Source organism: Taudactylus pleione, unplaced genomic scaffold, assembly GCF_031769625.1.
Source record: "Taudactylus pleione unplaced genomic scaffold, aTauple2 ptg000332l, whole genome shotgun sequence".
Lineage (NCBI taxonomy): Eukaryota > Metazoa > Chordata > Amphibia > Anura > Myobatrachidae > Taudactylus > Taudactylus pleione.
The window spans coordinates 3,022,341-3,040,537 of NW_028284733.1; the positions used below are offsets into that span (position 1 = coordinate 3,022,341).

At 45.7% G+C, this 18,197-nt stretch overlaps 1 protein-coding gene across 1 annotated transcript in view; it reads left to right on the forward strand.

Annotated features, from left to right (window-relative positions):
- The window catches only part of LOC148509090 (sialic acid-binding Ig-like lectin 12), a 60,291-nt gene that overhangs the window by 15,191 nt on the left and 26,903 nt on the right, over window positions 1–18,197 (forward strand). Inside the window, exons 4-5 of the mRNA XM_088443624.1 lie at window positions 11,461–11,817; window positions 17,337–17,630. Of these exons, the coding sequence (XP_088299750.1) occupies window positions 11,461–11,817; window positions 17,337–17,630 (651 nt within the window). The remainder of the gene's footprint in view (window positions 1–11,460; window positions 11,818–17,336; window positions 17,631–18,197) is intronic.

The window sequence follows — 18,197 nt, forward strand, 5'->3', positions numbered from 1 at the left end:
GCACTGTAGCCGCACGTGCATCAACAAAATAGCAGCGCCAAGTATGCACTCTTTGCGGCCTAGTGTTTCAAACTGCCATCCTGTCTGCCACTGCAGTGCCACTCCTAGGTGGGCCACGTGTTTGTGCCACCCACTTGTGTCGCTTAGCATAGTCATCCAGCTACCTCGTTGCAACCTTTTGGCCTAAAAACAATATTGTGAAGTGTGAGGTGTTCAGAATAGACTGGAAATTAGTGGAAATTAATATTATTGAGGTTAAAAATAGCGTAGGAACAAAAAAAATAAATTCTGTGATTTTAGCAGTTTTTAAGCTTTTTTCCAAAAAAATACAGATCCAAAACACAAAACCCGGAACCCAAAACACGAAAGGGTGGTTTTGGCAAAACCAATCCAGATCCAAAACACGAAGAAAGATCCAGATCCAAAACCAAAACACAAAACACGAAAAGTGGCCGGTGCACACCTCTACTTTGAATGGTGGAAAAAAGGATGGAGATTGGATAAGATGGAGACAAAGAAAAAGTTCCAAGAGGGAGGGTGCATGGTGGTAGAAGAAAGGGATCAATGGGACAGAGTGGAGGAAGGATGCTGCAGACTTTATACTATTAATTGTAATTGAATTATATACTACAGATTTAAGGTTATACTATACCTGCATTCACACCAAAATATATGTGCTGCAGCTCTGTGGGATCAATAAGAACAACCATCACTAAGTCAGGAAAACAGTCAGTCAATCACGTCCTCCAGCAGCCAGAATACACAGAAGGAGGCGGGCCAAGAGGTGGGCTTGAGCAGAAAAGAGGGAGGGCCAGTGACACACTAACGGTGACATCACCGGCGTTGTGGCCACAGTTGGATTTCCTGGACACAACTCTTTCGGGATCAGCAAACCACAGGACAGTGCTGCTTATTTCTGGCATGTCAGGAGGAATCCTGGACATAAGACAAGCCTCAGCATAGTATTGGTGGAACTTTGCACAAATCGTGACTGAACAGGATGTTTAGCAGTGGTGTGATGTTCCAGTGATACAATGTTTGAGTTCCAATAAAAAATACATCTCACTCTGTATTTGTAAAGTCCTCCTCATGCATTTTTCATAATTTATAGGAATAAGTGCAGAGATAAGTGGTGCGAGGCATGGCACAGCCACTCGTATAGGGACTCTAGGTCTGACAGCAAGGATTGAAATTGTAAAGCTGCACACAGGCAGCTGTGCAATTAAGTCCTTGCTATTATGCAAATGCAGCTGGAGGTGTATGACAACCCCTGCTGCAATAGCGATCCCAGCACTGCAATGGAGGTCAGAGGCTGGGATTATCATCGCGACATTCGGTGGTCGATGGTCATGATGGAGGTCAGTGCCGGGCTGCCAGCCAGCTGAGTAAGCCTCCGTTTACTCATGCTGGCTGGCTTGCAAACCTAGGACACTGCTTAGACAAAGTCCCTGGGCTTGCCACTCCCGGAAAATGGGGAGGACACGCTTCTGTTTCAGGGATCGCCAGCTGACCCTGCCTCCACACCGCCCCTTAAATGCCTCTGCCTGTCAATCATCATGTCATGTAACTATGCAGGACCCATTCTGCACACTCACACAATGGGTCCTGCACATACGCAGATTCACGGTAACCGGAAATCTGTGACCAACAGTGCACTTGCGTGCGCTGCTGAATCAGACCCTCTGTCTTTTGGCTTTGTCTCTGGCAGAACAATTAGGGCTATATTTACTAGAGTGCAGATTTTAAGAAGTGGAGTGGTTTCCAATAGCAACCAATCAAATTGTAGCTGTTATCCTCTAGAAGGTGCTACATAAATAAGTAGAATCTGATTGGTTGATGTGGGCAACAACTCCAATAGAATCTCGAACATAATTGGGTCTTGGTGTATGTTATCCATCTTGTCTCATTTTTATGCTTATTCTGTCTTCAATACACTCAATTTGTTCTAGATCATCAGCGTCAATATTAGTTATTTTTCTGCCACCCCACTGGGCTTTCTATTTTTGGTGTGGTCCAAACAAACAATTATCACTTAGCTACCCCATGTTTTTTTTTTTTTTGCAATCTCTATGAATCATTTGTGATTGAGAGTCTTTTCTGACCCATAAGGTGGTTTCTCTGCATTGGAAATATATACGGAAATAGAGCCTTCTGAGGCAAATATTGGGCCTGATTCAGCACTGAACGCAAATTCACTGCTGAATGCAGATTCCCAATTATCAAGTGTGCAGGATGGGTCCTTCTTTGTTGCATACAGACCCTTGAATATCTCTGCCTGAGTGACAGGCAGAGGCATTTAATGGCGTTGTGAGGGCGGGGGATTCTGACGTTCCCGGTAAAGGGTGTCATGTCTCCCCCGTTTTCAGGGAGTGGCCAGCCGAGGATCTGCTTTGATCAACGTAGTGTCCTGGGCTCACAAGCCAGCCAGCCTGAGTAAGCTGAGGCCAGAGCCCTGGCGCAGTCCACCATTGCGACCATCAACCACCGATGGTCGCGGTGATGATCACAGTCTGCGACCTCACGCTACATTGGCATAATAGCAAGGATGTAATAGCAAAGCTACCTGTGTACAGCTTTGCAATTGTGATCCTTGCTGAATCAGGCCCATTGTCTTGAATGATATTCACTATTCTTATAGCAGATCACATGATATGGAGGCTGCCTAGTTGCGTAGGAATATAACCAATGTAATCATAATGCAACAGAGTTCCAACCAGATAATAAATTGCTAGTCTCTTCAGCTTAATCCCCCTGTGTCTCTCCATCCCCATCCCTCTCTCCCTGTGTTTTTCTGGCCTAATCATCCTGTGTCTAACTAGCATCTACCCCCTGTGTGTCTCTCTAGCACCATCCTCCCTGTGTCTCCCCAGCACCTCTTTCCCTGTGTTTCTCCAGCATGCGTGAGTCCGGATGTGATGGGGCGGAGCACGCGTGACATTGTTACACTTAATATTAGAGGTGAGTGGGTCCGGTTCCCTGAGAACCGGACCCACCCGAATTTCGGGGATCCGTGGCGATCCGAGCCCAGCTCGGATCTCCCTGCCTGCCCCGGATCCCTGACCTGAGGCAAAACTCGTGACCCCTCTGTCGACTCGCAAGGTTTTGTTTTCAGCCGGCTTAACGCTGATTGGCTGAGAGAGCCATCTGTCACGGCTCTCAGTCAATCAGCGTTAAGCCTATTGAAAACATTACAAAGGAGGGAAAAAAGATTGTGCCCGCCATCCCCCACTACCTGACACCGCCGGCACCCCCCGCTGCCGACACCACCGACACCCCCACTTGCAGCATCCCCTGCTGCCGACTCAACTGCTGCCAACACTCCTGCACTGCTGTCCAACGTACTGAGGACGCCAGAAGCGACCCCCACACTGCCGACACTGCCGACACTCCCACAGTGAGGACACCACCAGCACCCCTGCACTGCCGACACAGTAAGCAAACCTGCACTGAGGACATCGCTGGCATCACCACTCTGCCGCCACCGCTGCCACCCTGCATTGAGAACACCCTTGCACTGCCGACACAGTCAGCAAACCTGAAATGAGGACATCGTTGGCACCCCGCTCTGCCGACACCGCCGGCATCCTGCATTGAGAACACCCCTGAACTGCCGACAGTCATCAAACTTGCAATGAGGACACCGCTGGCACCACCGCTCTGCCGACACAGCCAGCAAACCTGCAATAAAGACACCGCTGGCACCCCCGCACTGCTGACATCACCGGTACCCTTCACTGAGGACACTGGCAGTACCACAGCACTGCCATTCCATGTACTGAGGACACCATCAGCAACCCCGCTCTGCTGACACTGCTGTCACAGTAAGTGCACTATTGGTGTATCCAACCCACACTGTATAACACACTGTATTCATGTTGGAAATTAGAAACTGAACTACCACATGTTAGTGCCGCCCACTTTGTCACTTAGCTTAGTCAGCTAGCTAGGTGGATGTAATCTTTTGGCCTTAACTAGATTAAGCAAATAATATTGTGAGGTGGACAAAATTGATTGGAGATGACTGGAAATAATTGTTATTGAGGTAAATTATACTGTAGGAACAAAAAAAGGCCCATTTTATGTGATTTTAGCTGTTTTTATGATTTTTTAAGAAAAAATTCAGATCCAAAACCAAAACACGAAAACAAAACACGGATGTGAGGTTTTGGCAAAACCAATCCAGATCCAAAACCAGAGTAGATCCAGATACAAAACCAAAACCAGAACACGGGGGTCGGCGCACATCTCTACTTAATATACAATAGGCCAGCCACCGCAGGGTTGTGGGAAGCGGAGGCCGGTCCGCCTATCACAGTGCGTATTCGCAGTGTCACAGTTTCTTCCCTAGAGCCCCGAGCCCAGCACATCTGTATGTGTGAAGACAAGAGGTAGATGGACGGGTGGTCAGCAGTGCCATGCTGCGGCAGTTCAGCCTGTATTATGGCAGTAGTGTCATTACCCTTCCGACGTCTACTCTTCACAATGCAACAGGAACCGATTCCTCCTCCATGGCAGCCACACTAAAATTGTCAGAGCAGTGAGCATCTAGCAGCAGCCTGTGTCATGAGAAATTGGTAAGTGACACACAGGGGAGACTGCACACTGCCCCTGATGGTAGAGTTGAAGGAGGCAATATTAATTATCAACTCCCAGCACACTAAGTTGTGGTAATATTTTATTATTTACAATAGAGGGGACTGTATAGCACACTTGCCTACTCTCCCGGGACTGTCGGGAGCCTCCCGAAAATCGGGTGCCGCTCCCGACACCCCACAAGACTAGGTAAGTCCCCCGGAATAGATGCCGGCTCCCCGTTAACCCCCAAGCCAGCCGCAAAAGTGGGCGGTGCGGGGGTGTGATGATGCAATTCAGCGCAAATCGCGTCATCGTAGCCCCGCCCCCTGCCTTATAATGCCAGTAATATTGGCATTACAAAGTGGAGGGGCGGGGCCACTATGACGCGATCGCATCGGCACGCCCCCGCTCCGCCTCTTTGACCCGCCCCCATCCTCCCTGCTGGACGGACCTGCCAGCTCCGTCCCGGATTACCCTGCCGAGATGTCAGCAAGTATGCTGTATAGTGATATATGAGGAGAGGTGAACACAGCTCCCAGCACACACTACTATGTTTTATTATTATATAGAGGAGAGAGGATTATAGTGATACATGAGGGTAATAACACAGCTCCAAGCACACACTAATATGTGGAAATATTATATAGAGGAGAGAGGATTATAGTGATACATGAGGGTAATAACACAGCTCCCAGGGCCAGCACACACTAATATGTGGTATTATTATATAGAGGAGACAGGATTATAGTGATATATGAGGGTAATAACACAGCTCCCAGCACACACTAATATGTGGTATTATTATATAGAGGATAGAGGATTATAGTGATACATGAGGGTAATAACACAGCTCCCAGCTACACTAATATGTGGTATTATTGTATAGAGGAGAGAGGACTATAGTGAAACATGAGGGTAATACCGCAGCTCCCAGTGCAAACTAATATGTGATATTATTATATAGAGGAGAGAGGATTATAGTGATACATGAGGGTAATAACTAGGGGTGAGCGGGTTTGGATTTCTGAAATCCGAACCCCCCCGAGCCCCCCCGATCCGAGGCCGATCCGAGTCAGGCTCGACTTTTCCCGCCTGACTCGGATCTGAAATCGAGGCAAAACGTCATCATCACGCCTTCCGGGTCTCGCGGGTTTTGGATTCTATATAAGGTACCCGCGTCGGCGCCAATTTCTCACTCGGCTGTGGACAATGAAGAGGGAGGGTGGGAGTTAGGACTGGCTGTGTAGTGTAGTGTAGTGCAGTGTAGTGTTGTGCTGTGCTGTGCTGCACTGTGCTGCTGTTGTCCATAGGGGCTGTGGCCACTCCTCCAAAGTCCATAGGGGCTGGCTGTGTTGTGCTGTGCTGCTGTTGTCCATAGGGGCTGTGTCCACTTCTCCAAAGTCCATAGGGGCTGGCTGTGTTGTGCTGTGCTGTGCTGCTGTTGTCAATAGGGGCTGTGTCCACTCCTCCAAAGTCCATAGGGGCTGGCTGGACTGTGTTGTGCAGTCAGTTCTCCATAGGGGCTGTGTCCACTCAAAAGTCCTGTGTAGTGTCCCTGTCCTAAAGAGGTGCTGTAGTGTTGTCCAGGGGGTGCTCTGTCCATCAAGGGTGCTCCCCCCAAGGGCAAAAAAAATAAATAAATATTTTTTCTGTGTTTGTGAATTGTGTGCGCAGTAGCCGCACGTGCATCAACAAAGTAGTGCCAAGCGTGCGCCTGTGTCATAAGTAAAGGGCCGGCTGGCTTGACCGTTAAAGAGTGCTGTAACCCCCAAAGTACACAGTATATATATATTAGGGGTGAGCGGGTTCGGATTTCTGAAATCCGAACCCCCCCGAGCCCCCCCGATCCGAGTCCGATCCGAGTCAGGCTCGACTTTTCACGCCTGACTCGGATCTGAAATCGAGGCAAAACGTCATCATCCCGCCTTCCGAGTCTCGCGGGTTTTGGATCCTATATAAGGTACCCGCGTCTGCGCCATTTTCTCACTCGGCTGTGGACAGTGAAGAGGGAGGGTGGGAGTTAGGGCTGGCTGGGCTGTGTAGTGTAGTGTAGTGTAGTGCTGCTGTTGTCCACTACTTCAAAGTCCATAGGGGCTGGCTGGACTGTGTTGTGCAGTCAGTTCTCCATAGGGGCTGTGTCCACTCCAAAGTCCTGTGTAGTGTCCCAGTCCTAAAGGGGTGCTGTAGTGTTGTCCAGGGGGTGCTCTGTCCATCAGGGGTGCTCCCCCCAAGTGCTAAAAAAATAATATATTTTCTGTGTTTGTGAATTGTGTGCGCAGTAGCTGCACGTGCATCAACAAAGTAGTGCCAAGCGTAGCGCCTGTGTCATAGGTAAAGGGCCGGCTGGCTTGACCGTTAAAGAGTGCTGTAACCCCCAAAGTACACTCCAAACAAAAAAAATATATATATTTTCTGTGTTTGTGAATTGTGTGCACTGTGGCTGCACGTGCATCAACAAAGGAGCAGCGCCAAGCGTTCGCCTGTGTCCCATAGGTAAAGGGCCTGCTGGCTTGACCACTAAAGGGTGCTGTAACCCCCAAAGGACACTCCAAACAAAATAAAAATATGTATTTTTTTGTGTTTGTGAACTGTGTGCGCAGTAGCCGCACGTGCATCAACAAAGTAGTGCCAAGCGTGCACCTGTGTCATAGGTAAAGGGCCAGCTGGCTTGACCATTAAAGGGTGCTGTAACCCCCAAAGGGCACTCCAAACAAAATAAAAAAATATATTTTTTGTGTTTGTGAATTGTGTGCGCAGTAGCCGCACATGCATCAACAAAGTAGTGCCAAGCGTGCGCCTGTGTCATAGGTAAAGGGCCAGCTGACTTGTCCACTAAAAGGTGCTTTAACCCCCAAAGTGCACTCCAAACAAAATAAAAAAATATTTTCTGTGTTTGTGAATTGTGTGCACTGTGGCTGCACGTGCATCAACAAAGTAGCAGCGCCAAGCGTGCGCCTGTGTCCCATAAGTAAAGGGCCGGCTGGCTCATTTCTTAAAGAGTGGTGTAACCCACAAAGTGCACTAGTCTCCAACAAAAATAAAAAATTATTTTCTGTGTTTGTGTGCACCTTAGCCGCACGTATATATCAATATCACATAAATGGAGGACCAAACTTTCTCCAATAAAAATAAAATAGGGAAAGATCAAGAACCACTTCCTCCTAGTGCTGAAGCTGCTGCCACTAGTCATGATATAGACGATAACATGCCATCAACGTCGTCTACCATGCCGATGCCCAATGTCATAGTAGAAGGTACATACATTCCCAAATGACAAAGTTCAGGAAAATGACCTTAAAAAAAACATTTAAATCATCTGAAGAGAAATGTAAACTTGCCAATATGCCATTTACGACACGGAGTGGCAAGGAACGGCTAAGGTCTTTCTCTATGTTCATGACTAGTGGTTCAGCTTCACATAACGATGGAAGCCCTCCTCCCGCTAAAAAAATCAAACGAGATAAGCTGGCAACAGCACAGCGAAGAACTGTGCTTTCTAAGAAGATATCACAAATCCCCAAGGAGAGTCCAAGTGTGGTGGCGGTTGCGATGCCTGACCTTCCCAGCACTGGACGGGAAGAGGTGGCTCTTTCCACCATTTGCACGCCCCCTGCAAGTGCTGAAAGGAGTACCCACAGTCCACTTGGTGATATGCAAATTGAAGATGTCACTGTTGAAGTACAACAGGATGAGGATTCTGTTGTAGCTGGCACTGAGGAGGAAGTTGGCGAGGAGGATTCTGATGGTGATGTGGTTTGTTTAAATCAGGCTCCAGGGGAGACAGTTGTTTGTCCGTGGGATGAAAAAGCCCATCACGGTCATGCCTGGGCAGAAGACCAAACATTCCACCTCTTTGGTCTGGCAATATTTCTATTCATATCCAGACAACAACTGTCTTGCCATATGTACCATATGTAAAGGTGAAATAAGTAGGGGTAGGGACGTTAACCACCTAGGAACATCCTCCCTTATATGGCACCTGCAGCATGTTCATAAAAAGTTACTGTCAAGTTCAGAAACTTTGGCTAAGACCGTAAGCAGTCCAGGGACACCTAAAACCCGTTGTCCTGTTGTATCCAAGCGCCTGCAAACCACACCGTCAACTCCCTCCTCATCAATTTCCTCCTTCGTCAGGATCGGAAGTAGTCCTGCAGGCCATGTCACTGGCATGACTGACTCTCCTATCCGGGATTCCTCCGAAGGATACTGCCTTGCTACGCCTCCTGCTGCCCCTGCTGCTGTTGCTTCTGCTGGGAGTCGTTCATCATCCCAGAGAGGAAGTAGGAACACCACTACTTTTACTAAACAATTGACCCTCCAACAGTCCTTAGCGAGGAGGATGAAGCACGACAGCAGTAATCCTGAAGCAAAATGTGTAACTGAGGCCTTGACTGCTATATTGGTGTTAGATGTGTGTCCGGTATCCGCCATTAGTGCAGTGGGATTTAGACAATTGATGGAGGTAGTGTGTCCCCGGTTCCAAATCCCATCTAGATTCCACTTCACTAGGCAGGTAATTCCGAGACTGTACAGAAACAACAGAAAAAGTGTCCTCAGTGTCCTGAAAAATGCAGTTGTACCCAATGTCCACTTAGCCACGGACATGTGGACAAGTGGAACAGGGCAGACTAAGGATTATATGACTGTGACAGCCCACTGGGTAGATGTATCACCTTACGCAGCAACAACAGCAGTGTCACCAGTTGCAGCATCTCAGAAACGCATGCTACGCTGTGTATCACCGGTTTCAGTAAGAGGCACAACGCTGACAACCTCTTAGAGAAAACTGAGGGAAATCATCGCCCAGTGGCTTACCCCACTTAGACTCTCCTGGGGATTTGTGATATCTGACAATGCCACCAATATTGTGCGGGCATTACATCTGGGCAAATTCCAGCACGTCCCATGTTTTGCTCACACAATAAAGTTGGTGGTGCAGAATTTTCAGAACAGCGACAGGGGCATGCAGGAGACGCTTTGGGTGGCCCGAAAAATTTCTGGCCACTTTTGCCATTCAGCGACTGTGTGCCAAAGACTGGAGCACCAGCAAACACTTTTGAACCTGCCCAGCCATCACCTGAAGCAAGAGGTTGTGACGTGGTGGAACTCAGACCTGCTGTAATTGTGTGCGATAGGCGATAGGCCGATGTTCTCTGATGGTACCAATGTATACGCAGGACTGCGAGGTATTACAGATGTGAGAAAGCAGCAGTAGGCGCCTCAATGCTGGCTGAGCTGTGGCAGGCATTAGCATATTTTCACAGCTGCATTGTGTGTGATTACGCAGCTGCGATCGTAATTGCAATCCCTGCTGAATCAGGCCCTTAGTGTAGTAAGTGTGTGTGTTTATTACATTTACTCTTTCATGCAGAATTTTTAAAATTTTTCTGTTGCACAACTATTGTACTATTGTATCTTGGAATGGGAGCTGCATATTTCCACCTGTCTGTCTTATACCTACTGACATCATCTTCATCATCTTCATCATCATCATCATCATCATCTTCTCAGTTTGAGAAAGAAGAACAGTTCTTCTCAATTTTTTTTTTAAAACTTCTAAATACTTTTATTTAACGCATACAGTATACTGTAAGTATGGCTCAGAGGTAGAACTATGGGAGACAATGGAGGCGCCTGTCGCCGGGCTCCAGCTGTGAAGGGGCACCTCCTCCACTGTCCTCAACATATTCATCCCACTTAGGGCTGTAATTATATACATGGAGTGTACCATCATGGCCGCCCAATACATGGCACCCCTTCCCGGCACCTTACACCTTCCCAGCACCATACACTACTGGAGACTGTCAGGGGTATTCAATATGGGTGCGATAACATCATTTTCGCGTTAATATCGCAACTATGACGTCATTAGCGCAGGTTTTAGTTTTACACTGTATTCAATATCAAAGACTTTCGCAGTTTTGAAAAGTCTTTGATAAAAAATGGGGATAACTTTTCACCATTAATAGGTGTCGAAAAAAAGTGCAGAATTGGGGTTTAGGGGTGCAGGCTTAAAAAAAATAGCCTGCACCCCTGGGACTGACATTTAAATAAGAACTGTGTCAAAAAAAGTTTAAAAAAAAAATAGGGACACCCCAAAAAATTAATTTAAAAGTTGGGGTGCAAAAAAAAAAAAGGGAAAAAATTGTTAAACAATAGGGAAATAGGTTCAGGGCTATTCTGCAAGTATGCGGCAGGTGTTTTCTAGAATAGGCTATTAGCGGCAGGTGCACAAATGCAGAATTTTTAAAAACTTACTTTAGGGACATCAAAATATGCTAGTACCCATTTTCATGTACCCCAAATTTGATGGGACCACTTAAAAAAAAGAAAAAAATAACCTAAGTGCTCTTCTGCAACACTTCTTCAATGTCGGGAAAAAAACACCTGCTGCGGCTATTTAAATCCCCGACTTTCAATTAAAGGCTAAAACGGGGGTACCCATAGTGACCCCCATTGTTTTTACAACTTTAGGGGGGTCTTACAATTATTTTAAGGAAAACATCGTAACTTTACGCAAATCCAACTTGGGAGTTTACCGTATTCGTTAATTTTATATTGAATATGGGGATAAGCAGGAGCGCGCACCAAACTTTAACGCAGAAAAAAACTCCGATATGAAACGTTAACTTCAACAGTGAAGTTAACGTTTCATATTGAATACCCCTCTAAAGCTCCATGTCAGACCATCAGCTGCCGCCTTCTTCTATCTATAGCCTGTCTGCATGCAAATTTCTACATTACAGTGTCAGCGGCTGTGATGGGGGGGGGCAACACATTATAACTTGCCTCCGGGCATCTGGGTTGAACTTACGCCACTGCCTGGATAACATGCTGTATATACTGTATGTATTGATCCATATCTACCTTTGTATCTTCTATCAGGTTGCTATGAAAACCCATCGTGCAAGGATTGGAGGTTCACCATCCCTTACCATATAGATGCAGTGAGAGGTTCCTGTGTGGAGATCCCCTGCACCTTCACCCGTCCCACACATGCTAAGGATTATAACTTCTTTTGGTACATGAGAAGACGCCCAGGTCAAATCTTTAATAACAGAACCCCTGATGATATTATACAGGAGTACAAAGGACGGACGTTTCTTGTAGGAAACACAAACCAGAGCTGCTCACTGATGATCGATGATGTGCAGAGATATGAAGAATATTTTCCTGGTATAAATAAAGATATAAACTCCTATGAACTCAATAATGGAAAATTCACCAGAGTGTTCATCACAGGTGAGATACCCAATCTCTGTAATGTGTAGAATGTGGGATACAGTAGATCTCAAACAATTATTATAGAAAGTATAGAATTTAATTTTACAAACAAGTTACAATAAATACTGTATTAGTAATACAGCATAGATAGCAAATACACCCTCACCTGCTTCATGACATTACATTGCCTATGTATATATGTCCATGTTACAATTATGTAATACCAGGTCTGATGGACATTGCTGAGGTAAAATCACAACAAAACTGAAGAATTCCAGTACACACATTATCTGTTACATTAGGTGGAGATTTAAGTTCCTGGAGGAACCGATTCTACTGGAATATTAGGAAATTCTCACTTTGAGGAAATATTAAGGACAGATGTATAAATATATAAATACATAAATATACTGTACATTGTGGTGTTCATTCACTGTCACCTCCCCGGATATTAATAACCATACTTCCCTGCTAGTTCATAAGTATTGTATGGAAGAAATCGGCAGAGAAAAGCTCAGACTCAGAGGGGGAGATGTGTAAAGCCTTGGAGAGTCATGAAATGAAGAAGAAGTTGTTTAAAGTAGGGATGAATGGTTTGGATTCTGTGGAATCCGAACCTCTCCGAACACTGGGGATCCGAGTCCACCCAAGCCACTGCTCAAAGTGGCTGTGTCCAGATTTACAAGTGCTTGTGTGCAAAAAAAAAAAGTTTTAAAAAGTAAAAAAACCTTTCAAGAAAGTTAAAAGTTTAAATTTTTTTTTTTTTTTTAAACAGGTTTATTTTGGTGCTGTACCCCACTGTGTATACAAGTACTGTGACTCCTTGGGCTGTAGCCCACTGTGTATACAAGTACTGTGACTCCTTGGGCCTTAGCCCTCAGTATGTACAAGCACTGTGACTCCTTGGGCCTTAGCACTTTGTGTATTCAAGAACTGTAACTGCTTGGGTCTTAGCCCTCTGCGTAACTGTATACAAGCACCATGACTCCTTTGGCCTTAACCTTCTGTGTATACTGACTCCTTGGGCCTTAGCCCTCTGAGTATACAAGCACCATAAATCCTTGGGCCATAGCCCTCTGTGTAACTGTATACAAGCACTGTGACTCCTTGGGCCCTAGCCCTCTGTGTAACTTTATACAAGCACTATGACTCCTTGGGCCGTAGCCCACTGTGTATACAAGCACCATGACTCCTTGGGCTGTAGCCCACTGCGTATCCAAGTACTGTAACTCTGTTGGCCATAGCCCACTGCATATACAAGCACTGTGACTCCTTGGGCTGTAGCCCACTGCATGTTCATATCACATAAGTACTGTGACAAGTTAAAGCAAGAAAAGTTTCAAAAAGTTTCAAAAAGTAAAACAAAATAATAAAAGTAAAAAAAACCTGTTTATTTGTGCTGTACCCCACTGTGTAGTGTATACAAGTATGGTGACAGCAGGCCTTAGCCCTCTGTGTATACAAGCACCGTGACTCCTTGGGCTGTTGCACTCTGTGTAACTGTATACAGAAACTGTGACTCCTTGGGATTTAGCCCTCTGTGTATACAAGCACCGTGCCTCCTTGTGTCGTAGCAATCTGTGTAACTTCATACAAGTAGTGTGACTCCTTGGGCCGTAGCCCACTGTGTATACAAGCATTGTGACTCCATGAGCTGTAGCCCACTGTGTATACAAGTACTGAGTGTTTCATAGAAGTGCTTTAAACTGTGGTGTCTGTGCTGCTGCTCTGTTGCTTAGTTACCAGCCAGCTCACTGCAGCCTTTGGTCAATAATGGTGAAAACAATATTGTGAGCTGTGAGCTAGTCTAATACTGGAAATGAATGTCATTGAGCTTAATAATACTCTAGGAACAAAAAAAGCCCAAATTATGTTATTTTTGCTTTCTTTGTAAATTTTTGTAAAAAGTCCAAATCCAAATCCAAAGCTGGACGACGAATCAGAGCCAAATCCAGCAAAAATGTACTGGCGCACATCCCTAATTTAAAGCAACCAATGGCCATTTCTAGCTGTCATTTCATAGACTGCTGGGGAGATGTATCAAACCTTGGAGAGAGATAAGGTGGAGAAAGATAAACTACCAACCAATCAGTTTCTAACTGTCATTTTTCAAGCCTATAAAATGTTAGTTAGAAGCTGATTGGTTGGTATTTTATTTCTCTCCACTTTATCACATCTTCCTCTGTGCTAGGTAAATGACAGTTAGATGCTGGTTGGTTGCTTTGTATAACTTCTCCACTCTATTACTTCAAAGCTTGATACATCTCCCCCAGAGAGGGACAATTAATGTAAATCTGAGGTTTTGTATTTACCTATATGCCAGATTCCTAAAGTCTGGAAGCCCTTTATGCTTCTCCGTTGGATACTTTTTTTGTATCATACATTTTTAAACACTTGTTACAACCGTCTGAGTAGAATTATGGAGCTCAAACCACCCTGAAAGTATTTACTTTGGGGTAGTAAATATGAATTGCTAGTATGGATACAGGGCCGTAACTAGGGTGGCGTGGCCAGTGTGCCCGCACAGAGCGCACAATCCCTGCCTCCACCTGCTATCACGGCCACTACCCACAACAATGCATAATAGCAGTGTGCCCAGCTCTTTACCTGCCAGGCGCACCGCTACTGATACACATAACAGCGGGCCGGGCAGCACTACAGCTGCTTGCCCCTGTGGTCCACCCCTCCCTGTTTCAAGTAGTGTCACTGTTTCAGTGAGGGATTAGTCTAGTCCTACAGTCCCCTTCACCGAGGAACCACGGTGGCTCTTCTGCTATTCCTCCGGTGTAGCTCTGCATGCCTGCAACTGTCGGATACAGATACTGCTGTGGCTTCCCCCCTGGCTCCCACCTGCTGAGAAACCTGTTATGTAGGTTACTACAGTAAGTGCTGCTATTTGGAAAGAGACTTGGGGGGAGGGGGGATCTGTACTGTGTGGCATAATGTGTAAGAAGGGAGAGGGGATTTGCACTATGTGGCACAGGGGTCTATTTACTAAGCCTTGGATGGAGATAAAGTGAACAGAGATAAAGTACCAGCCACCCAGCTCCTAACTGCCATGTGACAGGCTGTGTTTGACAGTTAGGAGCTGGTTGCTGGTACCTTATCTCCATTTGCTTTATCTTCATCCAAAGTTTAGTAAATAGACCCCGTAATGTGTATGGAGCATTACAACTGTGGGCATAATGTGTAATTGGCATTACTACTAAGAGACGTAATCTGTAAGAGGCACTACTACTGTGTGGTCATAGGCCCTCATTCAGAGCCGGACGTTCTGAGCAGAGCGCTCGCTCTGAATGAGGGCCGTCCTCCATAAAAATGGAGCGTCCTCCTGGACGCTCGTATAGCTGTGGGTCACCACCCACAGCACATACGAGCGTGCAGGATGATGGTCGCGATGGTCTTGACCATCGCGACCATCGCCAGTGCGACCAGAAGCCTGTGGTCGGGGTTTTCGACCACAAGCCCAGGAGTGATTTTGGCTCTATCAGAGCCAAAATCACTCCAACTGACATCACTAGTGATGTCAGTGGGGCCGGCTTCTGACGGTAGGCGTTCCCTTGAGAACGCCTCCGTCTGGCAGGCACGCCCCCGGCACGCCCACCAAAGGGGGCGTGCTGTCAATCAACATCGACAGCACGCCCCCTTTGATCAGACACAACGAGCGAAGGAAAGTCCTTCGCTCGTCGCGTCTGGCTCATGCGCACGACGGAGCTCCCTCCGTCATGCGCATGCGCAGTGCACACCATCGACCCACTTGCGAGCGGACAGCCGCTTGCGAGTGGGTCTGAATGAGGCCCATAATGTGTAAGGGGCATTACTACTGTGTAGCGTAACGTGTGTAAGGGGCTCTACTTACACGTAATGTGTCTCGTAATGTGAATTCGGGAGGCTCTAGTGTGGCCATGAACTTTCCCAACGAGACCACGCCCCTCTTTTTAGGCTGTGCGCCTCTGATGCGCACTGTCCCTATATACAATATGGGTGGGGTGCAGAATGCTCTTTCTGGCACAGGGCACCAAAATGTCTAGTTACAGCACTGTATGGAGGCAATTTGTAAAAAAAAAAAAAAAAAAAAAAAGATATTTTATACTATACTGTATTCTTCCTGCAATGCTATTTTTTTTTCTTGAATCATATAAATACAATACATAACATGCTTGATAGATGATTGACAGGTTTTCTAATTTTTTTTTGCTGCAGCCAACACCACTAGAGGCTTCTGATTACAAAGACTATCGTGGATAACACTGATATGCCTGCTGCTGTAAGCACATGTGAGGACAATGGGAGTGATTCAGCTTAGGACGGAATTGCAAAGCTGCACTCAAGCAGCTTTACAAGTCCATCCTTGCTAATATGCAAATGCAGCAGGTGAATGACACCCCCTGTATGACACCCCCTGCTGCATTTGCGATCCCAGCACTGCGACCGAGATTGCAGGCTGGGATCAACATCATGACCATCAGTCGCGATGGTGGACAGCATCGGCCAGCAGAGTGATACCCTTTTAACACCGGAGCTGAAACCTGGGTTATTGCAGGGTTAACCTGGGCAGCTCCTTGGTGTAAAAGGGGACAGGGTTGGATCGCCGGGTCGAGTGACCCGGCAATCCAACCCAGGTAACTAGCAGGGTTTAACATGGGCGTAACCCGTGAAACCCTGCTGTGTGAATGGCGTGCTCCGGGTCACGATGACCTGGAGCGTGCCGCAAGCCGGCCGATTGGTCCGGCTTCGGTTGCGCTTGGAGATATCGTCATCTCCAAGCGTTCACTTCAACACCGGAAAAGCCGGGTCTATGCAGATCCAACTCCGGTGTCAACGGTGGCGACTCGGGTCGGCGCCGGCTAAATTCCGGGTCTGATCCGTATAGGAACCCAGTTCCATCTCCGGGTCAGACCCAGAATTTAGGTGGAAAAGGGGTATGAGCCTCAGCTTACGCAGGCTGGCTGGCTTTGCAGGGACTGCGTGCAATTATGCAGGACTCATTCTGCACAATTGTATAGTGAGTCCTGCGTGCCTGCAAATTCCAGATCATTGGGAATCTGCATTCAGCATTGCACATACAGTACGTGCAATGCTGAGATAGCTCCTCTGTGCTGGTGGGATTGTCGACTTTATATAGATAAAGATTACCCAAGGGATTTTAAAGCACAATTTGTACATATTTACAGAAACAACTAACAGTTGTTAATACTGGGAGACTAACTTACTTCCAGCCCTAATGGGTAATCATTTCACATGTGCAAATCCCCAAAAGAAAGAAACAAAGGAATGCTAATAGTCTTTATTCAGTTGTAATATTAATATAATTTATTTTAGTAGATTAAGACTATTAGATATACTGGTTATTAATATACATTTGTTACTATAAACACCTGGCTCCACATATCCAGCATTTCCCTATATCTGTCTTTTCTAGTATGAGTGTCAGATATATACATGTATATCCAATTGTATCATATGTTATATGCATTATTTTTATTACCCAATTGTAATATGCTGTATGCTTGAAATACTTAATTCTCTGCTTTCAGAACACCCACCCATACCATTAATAACAGGGACTGGTGATATGGAGGAGAAGAAGATAGATAAAGTTGTCTGTTCTATAAAACACACCTGTGCCTCCAGACCCCCCACTCTCACATGGAATAAGGTTGGACATGAGATAACAATGAGGCATAGAGATCTATCTTGGGGAAATTGGAGGATGGAAACTGAAATGAGTTATATCCCTTCCTATACAGAAGATAAATCTATGTTGGAATGTACGGCTACATTTCCCAATAATATAATATCAACCCAATCAATATCTCTGAATATTAAATGTAAGTAATGTAACCTGCTACTTATATTATATTATACTTTAATTTAATTGTAGGAGATGGATATCAGTATTAGTTTGTGCAATAAATACTTAAGCAAATGATTAGAGGAGAATGACGTGTTCAATGAGGAATGTGCATGTATGACTGTATAAATTATAAAAAAAAACTGTACGTTTGCAAATACCAATTAACTAGGACATAATTAAAATAAGTAGCTGCTCGTTACAATGATTATTAATAATGACATTCTTGGAAAATAACAAAAACTACACTGTATTCAAAATGCAAGACAAAATTTTGAATACAGTGTCGATACATTAAGAATATCCAAGATGGTACAACATGTTTCAAAGAATATTTTAATAAATCCAGAGTCATCAAATAAAAGAAATGTGTGGTAGAAGGGGGGTTATGTTCATACCAAAGTGTGTGCACAGTTGGCAGTAAAGGGAACGGTGTGTAGATGGAATGAAACTCTGCTGTCACCTTTCCATGTGAGTCTTCATAAGGAATTGACAATGTGCTGGAATCAATGTATTACTAGCAATATATTTATGTCACTTCAGT